Source organism: Myxine glutinosa, chromosome 9, assembly GCF_964187855.1.
Source record: "Myxine glutinosa chromosome 9, kmMyxGlut1.1, whole genome shotgun sequence".
Taxonomy (NCBI): Eukaryota; Metazoa; Chordata; class Myxini; order Myxiniformes; family Myxinidae; genus Myxine; species Myxine glutinosa.
The window spans coordinates 69870959-69883623 of record NC_136269.1 but is presented as its reverse complement, the minus strand read 5'-3'; the positions used below and the strand labels follow the sequence as shown (position 1 = coordinate 69883623).

Genomic DNA, 12665 nt, shown 5'->3' with positions numbered 1-12665 from the left:
ATCGTCAGAATAGATAATGCCAGCGGCGGCCTAAGTCATTTTATGCCTCTTTACATTTATTTGTTGTAAACTCGTGGTGGATGATATGTTTTAGTTTTTGAGTTATTTTTATAGACAGATAAACGGTGTAGCACAATGCATAATTTGGAAAATCATACCAGTGTTGTTTCACTAAAAAAAGTACAAGTCTAATAATAAAATATTGAAAAAGATATGATTTTTTTTCGATAATTGATTTTTATAATAATTAATCTAAAACAAAATGCTTCATATTATTTTTTATTTAGACGGTACACATCGGACGTATATTTAGTCGTCAACCGCACATCGATAGCTAGTATAGAAGTCCAGATACACGTGCAACAATGTACCCCACCAAATGGGCATTTTCGAGCTGGGTGGTTTCAAAGATGGCGTCCATCCGGGCACTAAGCTACCGTTCTCAGATGTCCATCACACCTTTTCTGACACTTGAGACATTGGTCTAATGGAAAATCATAATGAGAATTACTCCCCCCGCCGGAGCATTACTTTTGGTCTGGCTCAAGGACTATTAGTTCGTGCCACGGTTGCTAAAACCGCTCGGCAATTAACATCTGTCCGCGGTACGAACGGGGCTGTGCCACCGGCCTTTCCGGAGGTCGCTGTACAGCGTCAGGGACCACGTCGGTCAGTCATAAACGAGGGGACTAATCGCCCCTCGATAAGGGGAACAGAGGCCGACGTTGGGTTCCGTAACAATATACACATATGCAATAGCTCCATTATTGTATGCTTATTGTGTCATTATCAGATGGATCGACTGATTCATTTGTGATTATAAAAATTTTGAAGAAAAATCTAACTTGGATGACAGAGGCTGGAATCAGGATTTGAGGAAGATTGATCAACAATCTAAAGGTATGCTGACAATACCACTCCATTGGCAGAAAGTAAAGAGGACTTGATGAAACTGCTGCAGCTGGTGAAGAAGGAAAGTGAAAACGCTGGTCTTTATTTCAACCTTTAAAAAAATTACTATCTTGTCAACTGAGAAGATTGAGAGAGAAATCACGTGTAAATAGAGGAAAGCATCATCCTGGATGCTGAGATTGAAGTGAGTGGAGAACATGGAGGAGAAATTCATGGACTGTTCGCTTTGGGAAGAACAGCAATGTCAGAATTGACAAAGATCTGGAAAGACAAAGATGTAACGATGTAACGATGTAACGATGTAACGTTCAATCATGAATGTCACCAGATGTCAGCCACGACTTGACGGAACTGCATAAAAATGATTACTTCCAGTAGGTGTGCGGACCAGCGACTCTTAGCGATAGTAACGATGTAACGATGTAAAGATATCACCAAGACAAGGTTGGTGAATGATCTGGTATTTCCAGTTGCAATGTATTGATGTGAGTCATGGACAGTGCAGAAGAAAAAGGAAGAAGATTGACAGTTTTGAAATGTGTTGTTGGAGATTAGTTTAAAATTCCATGGACTTGAAGAAGAACAAACAAATCAGTTGTTGAATAAATTTGAATACCATGTACATCAGAAGCACTGGTGGTAAAATAGAAACTCATACTTTGGACACCATGTATGCAGAAAACGAAAATCTGGAGAAATCAATCATGCTGGGTATGGTTGAAGGAAGAAGAGGAAGAGGCAGAACTTGCAAGTGCCTGATGGATAGGGTAAAGGCTGCAACCAAGCTGCCTCTGCCAAAGCTTCAGAAAGAAGTGCAAGAGAGCTGTTTGGAGACGTTCAATCATGAATGTCACCAGATGTCAGCCACGACTTGACGGAACTGCATAAAAATGATTACTTCCAGTAGGTGTGCGGACCAGCGACTCTTAGCCTATACACCGTTCATGTGCAAGCATGTCCAATTTTCTCCAAATTTCCGTCAGAGTATTAAATGATGCCAGCAACCATTAGAAATTGGATTATGCATCAAATAAAGGTCACAATTTGGCCGCAAGGGTGTCAGGAGCAATATCACACACTTAAAGCCATGGCCAGTAGATATTACATTCGAGGCCCCAATATGCAAGTTATAAACAATCTCTGTGCAGTTCACATATAATCTGATGGCTCAGAAAAGTAGACAGGCAATGGGATATATCATGCGTAAAGACTCATTTAAAGCACTTTTATTAGCTGAAGATCATCGCCGTCTTCCCAGTCAAGACGGCTTGGATCCGTTGGTCTTTGTGTGGTGCAGTAAGCATAGAATCCCTCAAGGACGTCGGGTTTCTTCCAAATTTCTTTCAGTTTAGTGTTAAACAGCAGCGACAAAGTTCATCGTACTTTAGATAGAATGAACTGAATACTGTAGTTATTATAATAATCGTTACTTCTGGAAGGTGTGCTCCATAAAACACGATGGTAAGCTATTTATACACGTTAATACCGAGTTCTTCCAAGGTGGAAAACACCCTTGGGGGGAGGGGGTGGGAGGAATGAAGTCGTTACAACCTCCTTAATGTGACCTCTAATCCCGCTAGAAAGTTCGGTTGAGATCGTATAAGTAACGACCAAATGTATCGCAGTTAGACAGATAGACACCAAATCGAGTCTTTTCGTACGCTATACCACCACGACCAAACAAAAAAAACCTCAAAGGAAGAAAAAGTTCAAAAGACCTGTGTGAGGACGTCCAAGCCCAGTCCCCGAGAATCCACAACGATGGCCGTGAGGACAGTTTGCAGTGCCAGTGCCATGAAAGTGTTCACACCAAACACAAGAGCATAGCGCTCAAGTGTGAGTGTTTTAGCAATCATGAAGCTGAAGTCAAAAAAGGTTGGGGTGGGAGATATAAATATCAGTACACACGCTACATTTCATAGTCAGGTATGCCATTTAGAGGAGGCTGGTAAACATCCTTTCCTTTTCAATCACAGGCTCATACACAAGATTCATCAGTGGTCAAGTTGCCAGGTATTGTTACCAAGCTCAATGGCAGGGAACATCAGTGGGGGTGAAGGAAAATGCACACAAAGGACATTATCTCAAGTGATACCCCAGAAAAAAAAAGATGGAAGATACAAATTTTTTACTTTTGTAAGTGACCAAACCATTTGATGGCTAAATATACAATGGTGAGTTTTAACAAGCTTCAAAACGTTTTTTGAAGTAGTTAAAATAGGCCCAAATCCAACTTAGATGAATTAAAAATAAATAAAAACAAGCAACTCCTTTCGTGCTGTGATGCGCAATCGAAGTTTGAGTGTTTTCCCATTCGTGTCTTTGTCGGGTTTCCGCTGGTTGTTTTGTTGTGTGTATGTTGTTGTGTGTTTCTGTTTAGTTTTGGTCTTGTGGTTGTTGCGGATTTGTGTGTGATTGGTCGTTTTTTATTCGCGCCTCGTGCGCGGCCTAGTCTTTCCGGGCTCCCTTCCCCCCCGTCGGTGTTTTATGAGTGTAAGTTCTTTCCTTCATAGCATTTGCTTGTTTCTTTGATTTTCTTTTCTCCCCCCCTGCCTCTCGCGGGCATCTTACCCTTTGTCCAGCGTTTTTAAAAAAACAGGACAAACGGATAGACAAAGAATTCTATATTGATTCTTTCTCTCCTCCCCGACACGTGCTTGTTCGCTCTCCTCCTCGTCTCGACTTGTGCCCCGCCCCCTGTATCTCGTTTTTCTTCCGCCTCTGCTCCTTCTTTCTCAAATCCACGTTCTCGCTTGGAGACTTTTCCCAGATTGTTTTCATGGTTATCATGGTTCTGTTTGGATATTGTTGGAATATGTTTAAACCGCAGCCGTGATGCTAACGCCACCCCCCCCCCCCCCCCCCCCCAGAATTTCCATGTTTTAAACGTTTCCCAGTGTGTACCCTGGTCAGAATAGGTACACCGTATCCCTGCGTGTCGTAAGAGACGACTAAGAGGGTTGGCGTCAGGAAGGGCATCCAGCCATAAAAACATTGCCTCAAAAAGAGAACCATGACAATTACAAGTACATATGGGCAGGGTGCAGCCCGAAGTGGAGATCGGTTTCTGAGGTTTGGGACATGGAATGTAGGGACAATGACAGGGAGATCAGGAGAAGTGGTGGAAGTATTGGTCAGAAGAAGAGTGGACATATGTTGTGTGCAAGAGACGAGATGGAAGGGAAGTGGTGTGAGAATGGTGAAGGGTAGGCAGGGACAGAAATACAAGTTTGTGTGGCAAGGGTGCCTGGAGGGCGTAAATGGTGTTGGTGTCCTGTTTTCTGAGGAGTTTGTAGACAGTGTGGTGAGTGTGACTCGAGTGAGTGATAGGTTGATGGTGAAAATGATTGGAAAGCTCTTGGTGAACGTCATCTCGGGATATGCCCCGCAGGTTGGTCGAAGCAATGAAGAGAAGGACAAGTTCTGGTGTGCGATAGAGAAGCTGATGGAAAACGTGAAAGATGAGGAAGTTGTTGTGGTGGGAGGAGACCTGAATGGACATGTGGGAAGGAGTATGGATGGTTTTGAGGAAGTTCATGGGGGTTACGGATATGGTGTGAGAAATGGAGAAGGTGAAAGGATTTTGCTGAAGGAGCTGATTTGTTGATTTGTAATACTCAGTTCTAGAAAGAGGATAATAAGCTTGTTACATACACATTAGGTGGGTCGACGACAACCGTTGACTACCTGATGGTGCGTAGGCGAGATAGGGGGCACCTCCGGGACACAAAGGTGATCCTGGGGGAGGAGGCCGTTTCACAGCACCACTTGGTTGTCTGCGACATAAGGGTGAAAGGTGCGAGGAGAGCTCAGCGGGTGAAGCACCAACCAAGAATGAAGGTGTGGAGGTTGAAAGAGGTGACAGTAAGGGAGGCATTAAAAGAGAGGCTGAGTTGGGTAGCGGATGATGTGGTTGAGCTTGAAAGTGGTTGGATGTCAATGAAAGCTAGTCTGTTGGGAGCCGTTGGTGAGGTATGTGGATGGACAAAAGGACCACCGAGGCACTCGGAAACATGGTGGTGGGATGATGAAGTTGGAAAGAGGATCGACGAGAAGAGGAAGAAGTTCAAGGAGTGGCAGAAGGTGAAGGGTACGGGAGCAGAAACAGCAGGGCATGAAAGTTATAAGGCAGCCAGGAAGGCTGCAAAGAAAGAGGTAGCAAAGGCGCAGGAGGCATGTAGGAAAAAGTTCGGAGAACGCTTGGATTCGGAAGAGGGTCAGAAAGCAGTATTCAGGATTGCAAAGCAGATAGCGAAAGAGGTGTGATGTGATGGGGGTGAGTTGCTTGAAGGATGAAGTGGGACAAATCGTTGTCGACTCAGATGGAATTAAAGGAAGATGGAAAAGATATATGGAAATGCTGTTGAATACAGAGAATGAATGGGATGGCAACATAGAGAGTAACCCAGTTTTAGGACTGGCAGAGAAGATAACAGAAGAAAGTTGAGGAAGCGATAAAAGCAATGAAGGGTAGAAAAGTGGGAGGGCCGACAGGAGTTGTGGGAGATATGTTGAAGGCAGCAGGAAGTTGGGGTGTGAAGAGAATGGCAGAGATCTGTAATCTGGTGGTGAAAGAAGGCCGCATTCCAGTGGATTGGGTACCCTCGTCCCTCTATACAAGGGGAAAGGTGACCCTCTGGAATGTGGCTCGTACCGAGCGATAAAGTTATTGGAGCATGGAATGAAGGTATTGGAAAGGGTGTTGGAGAGGAGGATAAGGAAGAAAGTGAAGATCGACGAAATGCAGTTTGGATTTATGCCAGGAAGAGGAACGACAGACGCGCTTTTCATTGTGAGGCAGTTGCAGGAGAAGTACATGGAGAAGAGGAAGAAGTTGTTTCTTGGGTTTGTTGATCTGGAGAAAGCATTCGATAGGGTTCCACGCAAAGTATTGACATGGGCATTGAGGAAGTTAGGAGTGGAGGAATGGTTGATCAGAGTAGTGATGGCAATGTACAAAAGAGCGCGCACAGCTGTAAGGACGAAGGACAGGAACAGTGGTGAGTTTGAGGTGAAGGTGGGAGTGCATCAGGGGTCCGTACTAAGTCCACTACTATTTGTAGCTGTGATGGAGGTGCTGGCTCAGAACATAAAGGAGGGTTTACCGTGGGAGTTGTATGCAGATGATCTGGTGTTGATTGCGGAAAGTATGGATGGACTGAAGGAAAAGATGAACAAGTGGAAGGAATGTATGGAGACAAAAGGTCTGAAGGTGAATATCGGAAAGACGAAGGTGATGGCAAGTGGTAAAGCATGTGGTGAGGTGGAAAGAACTGGGAAGTGGCCGTGTGCTGTGTGCAGGAAGGGTGTCAGAGTGAACTCCATTCAATGTGCAATGTGCGCTGAGTGGGTTCATCAAAAATGTAGTGGTCTGAGGGTCATTTACCAGTGTGGCAGCTACATTCAAATGTAAGGTGTGCACAGGGGGAGCTGCAGATGGAGGAAATGTTGAGTTGGATCTTGGAGACGGCGTGAAGCTGGAAGGTGTGAAAACATTTTGCTACCTCGGAGACATGCTGAATGGAGAAGGTGGATCAGACTCGGCAACGGTTGCTCGAGTGAGATGTGCATGGAAGAAGTTTCGGGAACTGAGTGGCGTGCTGATGAGGAGGAGAGTGTCGCTGAAGCTGAAGGGAAAGGTGTATGCTGCATGTGTGAGAAGTGTTATGATTTATGGGAGCGAGACATGGGTAATGAACGTAGAGCAGCAACGAAGGCTGGAAAGGGTGGAAATGCGAATGGTTCGATGGATGTGCGGAGTATCGTTGAGAGAGAGGAAGACAAATGATGAATTGCGAAAGATGATGGGAATATTGCCTGTGATTGATGCTGTGAAGAGGAACAGGTTGAGATGGTTTTGTCATGTGTTGAGGAAGGATGAAAGTGACTGGTTGAGAAGAGTGATGGAAATTAATGTAGAAGGAAGTGGAGGACGGGGAAGACCGAGAAAGACTTGGCTAAAGATGGTGGAAGAAGAAATGGGGGCAAGGGGGTTAACAAGGAGAGATGCAGAAAATAGGGCAAAATGGAGAAGATTGTCATGGGGACCGCAAGGCTAACCCCCGCTATAGCAGGGAAAATGGCCTTAAAATGCATGTTGTTGTGTTGTTGTCCCAATAAGCTGGTACCCTACTCATTTTGCCGACCTCGGTAGGTTGATAGGCTGAGTCAACCCAGCTGGTGTTAACGGCATGAACTCAGGACATCAAGATGTTAAGCCAGCCATCGTAACCGTAAAGCCAACACCAGGCTTCAACTTGCATACAATTCCTAGTTGTCCAAGGCTGACCGAAGCGAGGTCGAGACTGTTTATTCCCGATACATGAAACATGCCTACAGAAAACACACTTTTTGGAATTGCGGCCACATTTTCAATCAATAATAATCATGAAACTTAAAAAAAAAAATTTTTTATCCATGGGTAGGCATTCTTATGTTGAAACTTGTGTCAATCTCTCAAGCAGTTGCAGAGAAAACGAATTTGAAGGCGAATAGAGGTGAAAAGGTGAGGGCGGAAAAAAAAAAAAAGCGAGGGCCTCGGCCAACGTTTCACAACATGGTCAAAGATGGTTGTGGACGCCTATCACAACTAGTAAAGTTAGATTAGCAAGGGTAGAAGGTTTTGCCATTTAATCCAACCTGCTGTGACATGACAAAACGTGTGACATGGGCGTGGGATCCAAAATACCTTATAGCTTCAACAATAAACTAAAACCAAATAGTGTCTCAATTCTGGTTAAAACTATGAGCAGAGCATAATGGAGGTCCCTGTGAAGCATTGCGGTGCAGGATCGACATACGTGGATATGGTAATGAGGAACATGTATGATCCTTTAAACAGGATGTACAAGCCATAGCACACCCAGATGTTTTCAGCTAATGCCATGACAATCAGTATTGCAGCATCCAGTGTGGAAAACGCTCCAAGAGCCACTTCACCCCACACAGCCCAGTCCACATTGATGTAACCCACAGCAAATGCTGACGTGGCAGCTGCAAGAAAAAAATGTTGGTGAGTACAAAAACAATTGAATCATATATATATATATATATTGTTGCGGACGGCGGATAAGATGTCAATTTGCCGAGCGGATGGCGCCGCGGCCCGAACCGTTAACAATGACTAAGACCCGATCCCTTAAACATGGGCCAAATCGTGCCACAGATATTCAATGGGGAAAAGACAAAGGCGGCACGGATGTGAAGAAGAGGAAGACAGGAGTAGGAAATACGAATATAATTTATTTGTTATTTACCACCAAAAGTAACCAAGGAGAAGGAAAGATAATAAAATAATTTACAGAAGAAATCAAGGAGACAGTGAAATGCTAGCTTATCTACACAGGCTTAACTTATACCCTGGACAGAACAAACAAAACAAACTCGTGTACACAAAAGGATGGAAGGACAGGAATCGTTTGGAGGGATGAGCAGGTGGGATCACAGGGCAAAGCGAGCAGGTCCACTCCGGGCGGGAAGCGAGGAGCCGGCAGCTCCTTGTATTCGGCTTTACACCGCACACCGGCAGGGTCACTCGCTGCTCCGTCAGGGCTTCACGCGGCTGGTTGAAGCGGCTCTCTGCAGAACTCTTTCTTTGCACTTCTGGACTTGGACTCCTCTGCCGTCTCTGGCGCACTTCTGGTTTCGCACTTCTCACAGCCCTTTCTTTGCACTTCTCACTTGGCCTCCTTCTCATCACCCCTTTCAAAGGCTTCCGCGCGCGCTTTTTATAACGCCGCGGGCGATTAAGCCGCCGGCCGCTAGAACACGCCCATCGGTGAGCTCGCCTCGGCCCTGATTGGTCGGCACGGGCCCTCTGGCTCCACCCTCGATGACGATGGGCGGGCATGCCCAGGATTCGGCAGCTCCTCCCCCTTCTTCTCCAAGCCTACCTCGTGGCTAATGGAGTCGCGGTGAATGCAGTTGGCAATTGAGGCTTTGGGAATGGGAATGAAAGGGGATCTATCTATTTGGATTCGGTGCAATGGAGTGTCAATTAATGGAAGACAAATCCTTAGCCTAATACACAGAATAAGGAAATAACTGTCGACAAGGAGGAAATCTATTATTGGCTACGTGGGTGCTTGTGAAATAACTACGGGCACGACCTTTGACCTTTATACACAACTGGAGGCAGGAGGGTCCACAATAGAGCAATAAAAAAACACAATCCTCATATCCACAACAATATACATGTATATATATTGTTGCGAATATGGAATTTGGCCTCCATATCCGCTTGTAAATATTCCCCTATTTTCTCCAATACTCCCCAACTTTCCCCAATCCCCCATTCCCTAGTCCCATTGCATGTAAACAACAATCAGTAGAGCCGACCTTCCCCTTATTCCCCCATTAAATGTCGTGCCCAGGTCCACCGCACCACACGTAGACAACTTTCGGACATCTTCCTAGTTATTCTTAATCTATGTCAGTTAAGGCCTCGTTTCCATTAATTATGACTCTTCGTTGCACCAGAATGTGATTATATGGCATCAGTAGTGAGTTTAGGACCTTTCCCATACCTCCTTCCATCTTCTTCCCCAACAATTACAACAACAACAGAGGAGATGGCGGCGGAGCGGGGGAGGATGCGTCCTCACACCGGCTCGATTAGCGCCATTGACCACGCGCTCCACAGGGTTACCACGAAGGGGCTCCTTGTCAGCTCCTCGTCAAGGGCGGAGCCTGGTAAACCCCCCGCACGCACCCAATGAGAAGCAACGTGCCGATTCCACGAGGCGGAGCTAACGAGCCGAGGGCGTGTCACTCCCCGCCGGATATACGCGGCCCCGCGCCGGATGTGACGTGAGATGCGCCTCAGCTTGGAGAGAGAAGCCACCGCCACCCCCAGCGCGACGATACCTCCCCGCATCTTTGGACCGGACCGGACCGTACTGTACCCTGCCCCGAGCCCAGGAGGACCTGGAGCCATCGATACCTGCCTTTCCTAGCCATCAAACCCCCGTGTGAGTCAGCCGTTGTCCCGTTTGTCTGTCGTCTGTCCGGGGTTAATATAAGAGTGTGTCTAAGTGCCTGTCTTTCTGTGATTATACTTCTAGCCCCTGTAATCTGACCTTTCCGTACGAATATAATCTCCTCCGGAGGTCTTGAGAATCGAAACCTTGGTGTCGTATTGTGTTATTGTAATCCAGCCGGGTGGCTTCTTTTTCTTATTGAGCCAGCATCGCGCGACTAGTCAACGTTCGGGCACAATCGGGTAACTTGTGCAGACGTGGTCATACCATAAAACCGCTCGGTAAATAACATCCAAGCCACGTCTGTAACAATTGGTGTCGAGGAGTGGAATTCGAACCCGGGACTAAATTAGTTAGGCCCAAATTTTGGGAGGGAAAATCGAGCCGGAGCGCGTACGGCGCTCGACCGAATCGATTCGGAGCGCGTTTCCCGCGCGAAATTATAATGGCGAAATTTGAATTTGTTTTACGAAAATAAAAAATAAAAAAACCGAATTTTGAAAGTCGCGCTATGGCGGATCAAGACAGCTGGGGTCCGGTAAAGGAGAGTGAGGTAGGGTCGATCCAGGACCAAAATGAGGGACAGGAGGAGAGCGAAGCAGTGAGGGCGGCAGGTTCGCAAAATAGCGCCGTCACGCACGAAGAAGCGGGCGCGCAAAATGGCGCCTCGCTGATCACCGCGCCAGCGACCGTGGCAGCGCCCCCGATGGATTGGGGCCTTTTTTTCATACAAATGAAGGCCCTTATGGCCCAGAATAGCGAGAAAATGAGGGAGGAAACGAGGGCTGATAATGAGCGGTTGGGAAACCGGATGGATGCTCAGGGTGAGCGATTGGAAAACCAAATGGGGGTAATGAGGGACGAAGCGAGGGCTCGGAGTGAGCAATTGGGGGTAATGAGGGACGAAGCGAGGGGTACCGGTGAGAAGTTAGACAATAATTTTGAGGAGTTAGACAAGAAAATTGGGAAGTTAGACAATAATTTTGAGGGGTTAGACAACGGGATAAAAGAGGTGAAACATGGGTTAACGGGGGTAGAAAATAGAATGGCTGCCCAGGAGAATCAGATAGAGGGAGTGAAAAATGGGTTAGAGGGGTTAGAAAACAGTATGGAAGGCAAATTGAGGGACATGAGGGACCAAGCGGAAAGGGAAGTTAAACAAATGGAGCAGCAGATAGAGGGGGTCAGAATGGGGGTAGAAACCAAACTGGATGCTCACAGGGAGGAAATGGAGCAGATGAGGGTGGCATCTGGGCAGGAGATGCAAGTGATGGGAGAGGAGATCAGAAGAGGAGTGAGTGAGGAGGTCGGAGGAGTGCGCGAGGAGGTGAGGCACTGTGAGGAGCACATGGAAAAGGAGGTGAGAAAGGGGACTGTAAAGTTACAAGGGGGCATAGAGGACCTGACGCAGGAGGTGGAGCAGCTGACGGTGGGACAGACGGAGTTAGTGGAGCAGGTTCAAAGGAACACTGCGGTATTAGGAGGTTTAAAGGCGACACAAAAAGAAATTAAAAACGACTTGATAGCGACACAGAGGCAATGTCAGATGGTACGTGAGGGACTGACAACGAGGTTGGACGAGGTGGTAGAGGTAATGGAGACGAAGGACCGGCAGGTGAGGACGCACATGGAAACGGTCAAGGTAGCCTTGGAGGACGAGCTTGAGGAGACGTACCGGGGAATAAAAAAGGTGAGGCACAAATTAGAAGAAGTGGAAGAAGGGGTGAGCGAAATTAAGAAGCGACGGAGAGGGGATAACAAGGAGATAAAAGAGGAGATAAAAGAATTGGTCCAAAGTCTGTGTTTGGATCGTGATGTGCTCATTAACCGGATGAGGGATTCGCAGGTGATGGAGGAGAAGCGAAGAGGAAGAGGACCCGGTGTAAGTGGTGACCAATATGGTCGTGCGTATGATGCGCCAGGGGATTTAAGGAGCTTGGGGGTCGAGATGGACCCGGGTGTTCGTGAGAGGCCGTGGGTGAAGTGTGCGACAGGTCTGGTGTGCGAAAATGGAGGTGTGCAAGAAAGTCCGACTCTGGGGTGTGTGAGGAAAAAGTGTGTACCAAGGAGTGAGTGTGCTGGCGAGAGTGAGTCGGTCGTAGCGTGTGTGCGAGGGAGCACGTGGAAGCGCGGTGTGGTGAGTGTTGCAGAGGGTGTGACGGGAGAGTGTGCGCAGGAGTGTGCGCGAGAAAGGTGTGTGACGGACAGGTGCATGAGGAAAGAGTGCGCTGTCAGAAGTAAGGAAGAGTGTCCACCTGTGGTGAGTGTTACAGAGGGTGTAACGGGAGAGTGTGCGCGAGAAAGGTGTGTGACGGACAGGTGCATGAGGAAAGAGTGCGCTGTCAGAAGTAAGGAAGAGTGTCCACCTGTGGTGAGTGTTACAGAGGGTGTAACGGGGGAGTGTGCGCGAGAAAGGTGTGTGACGGACAGGTGCATGGGGAAAGAGTGTGCTGTCAAGAGTAAGGGTGAGTGCGCTGTCAGGAATGGAGGTGAAAGTAGTGAGAGTGACATGGAGCGTGAGTTAGTTGTGACAGGTGAGCGAGGATGTACACCTGGGATGGAAGGATGCACACCTGGAATGGTAGAGCGTGAGTGGGAATGCACGCTGGAGTTGGTGGTGAGGCACGTGGTTGGGTGTGCGAATGAGAGCACACCTGTGATTGTCACAGAGGAGGTGACCGAGGAAGGGGCGCGAAGAGGTGTATTGGTGAGGTGTGCGAGCAACGAATGTGTGCCAAAGTGTTCGGTGGTCAGGTGTGTGACCAAGGCTGTGAG

The 12665-nt window shown here is 47.3% G+C and overlaps 1 protein-coding gene across 3 annotated transcripts in view; it reads right to left on the bottom strand.

Moving 5' to 3' along the window:
• SLC19A2 (solute carrier family 19 member 2) overlaps positions 1 to 12665 on the bottom strand; it is a 55268-nt gene that overhangs the window by 10130 nt on the left and 32473 nt on the right. For all 3 annotated transcript variants that reach the window (XM_068129013.2, XM_068129011.2, XM_068129010.2), the window contains 2 exons: positions 7713 to 7905; positions 2631 to 2772 (listed from right to left, as the gene is read on the bottom strand). In XM_068129013.2, the coding sequence (XP_067985114.2) occupies positions 2631 to 2772; positions 7713 to 7905 (335 nt within the window). The remainder of the gene's footprint in view (positions 1 to 2630; positions 2773 to 7712; positions 7906 to 12665) is intronic.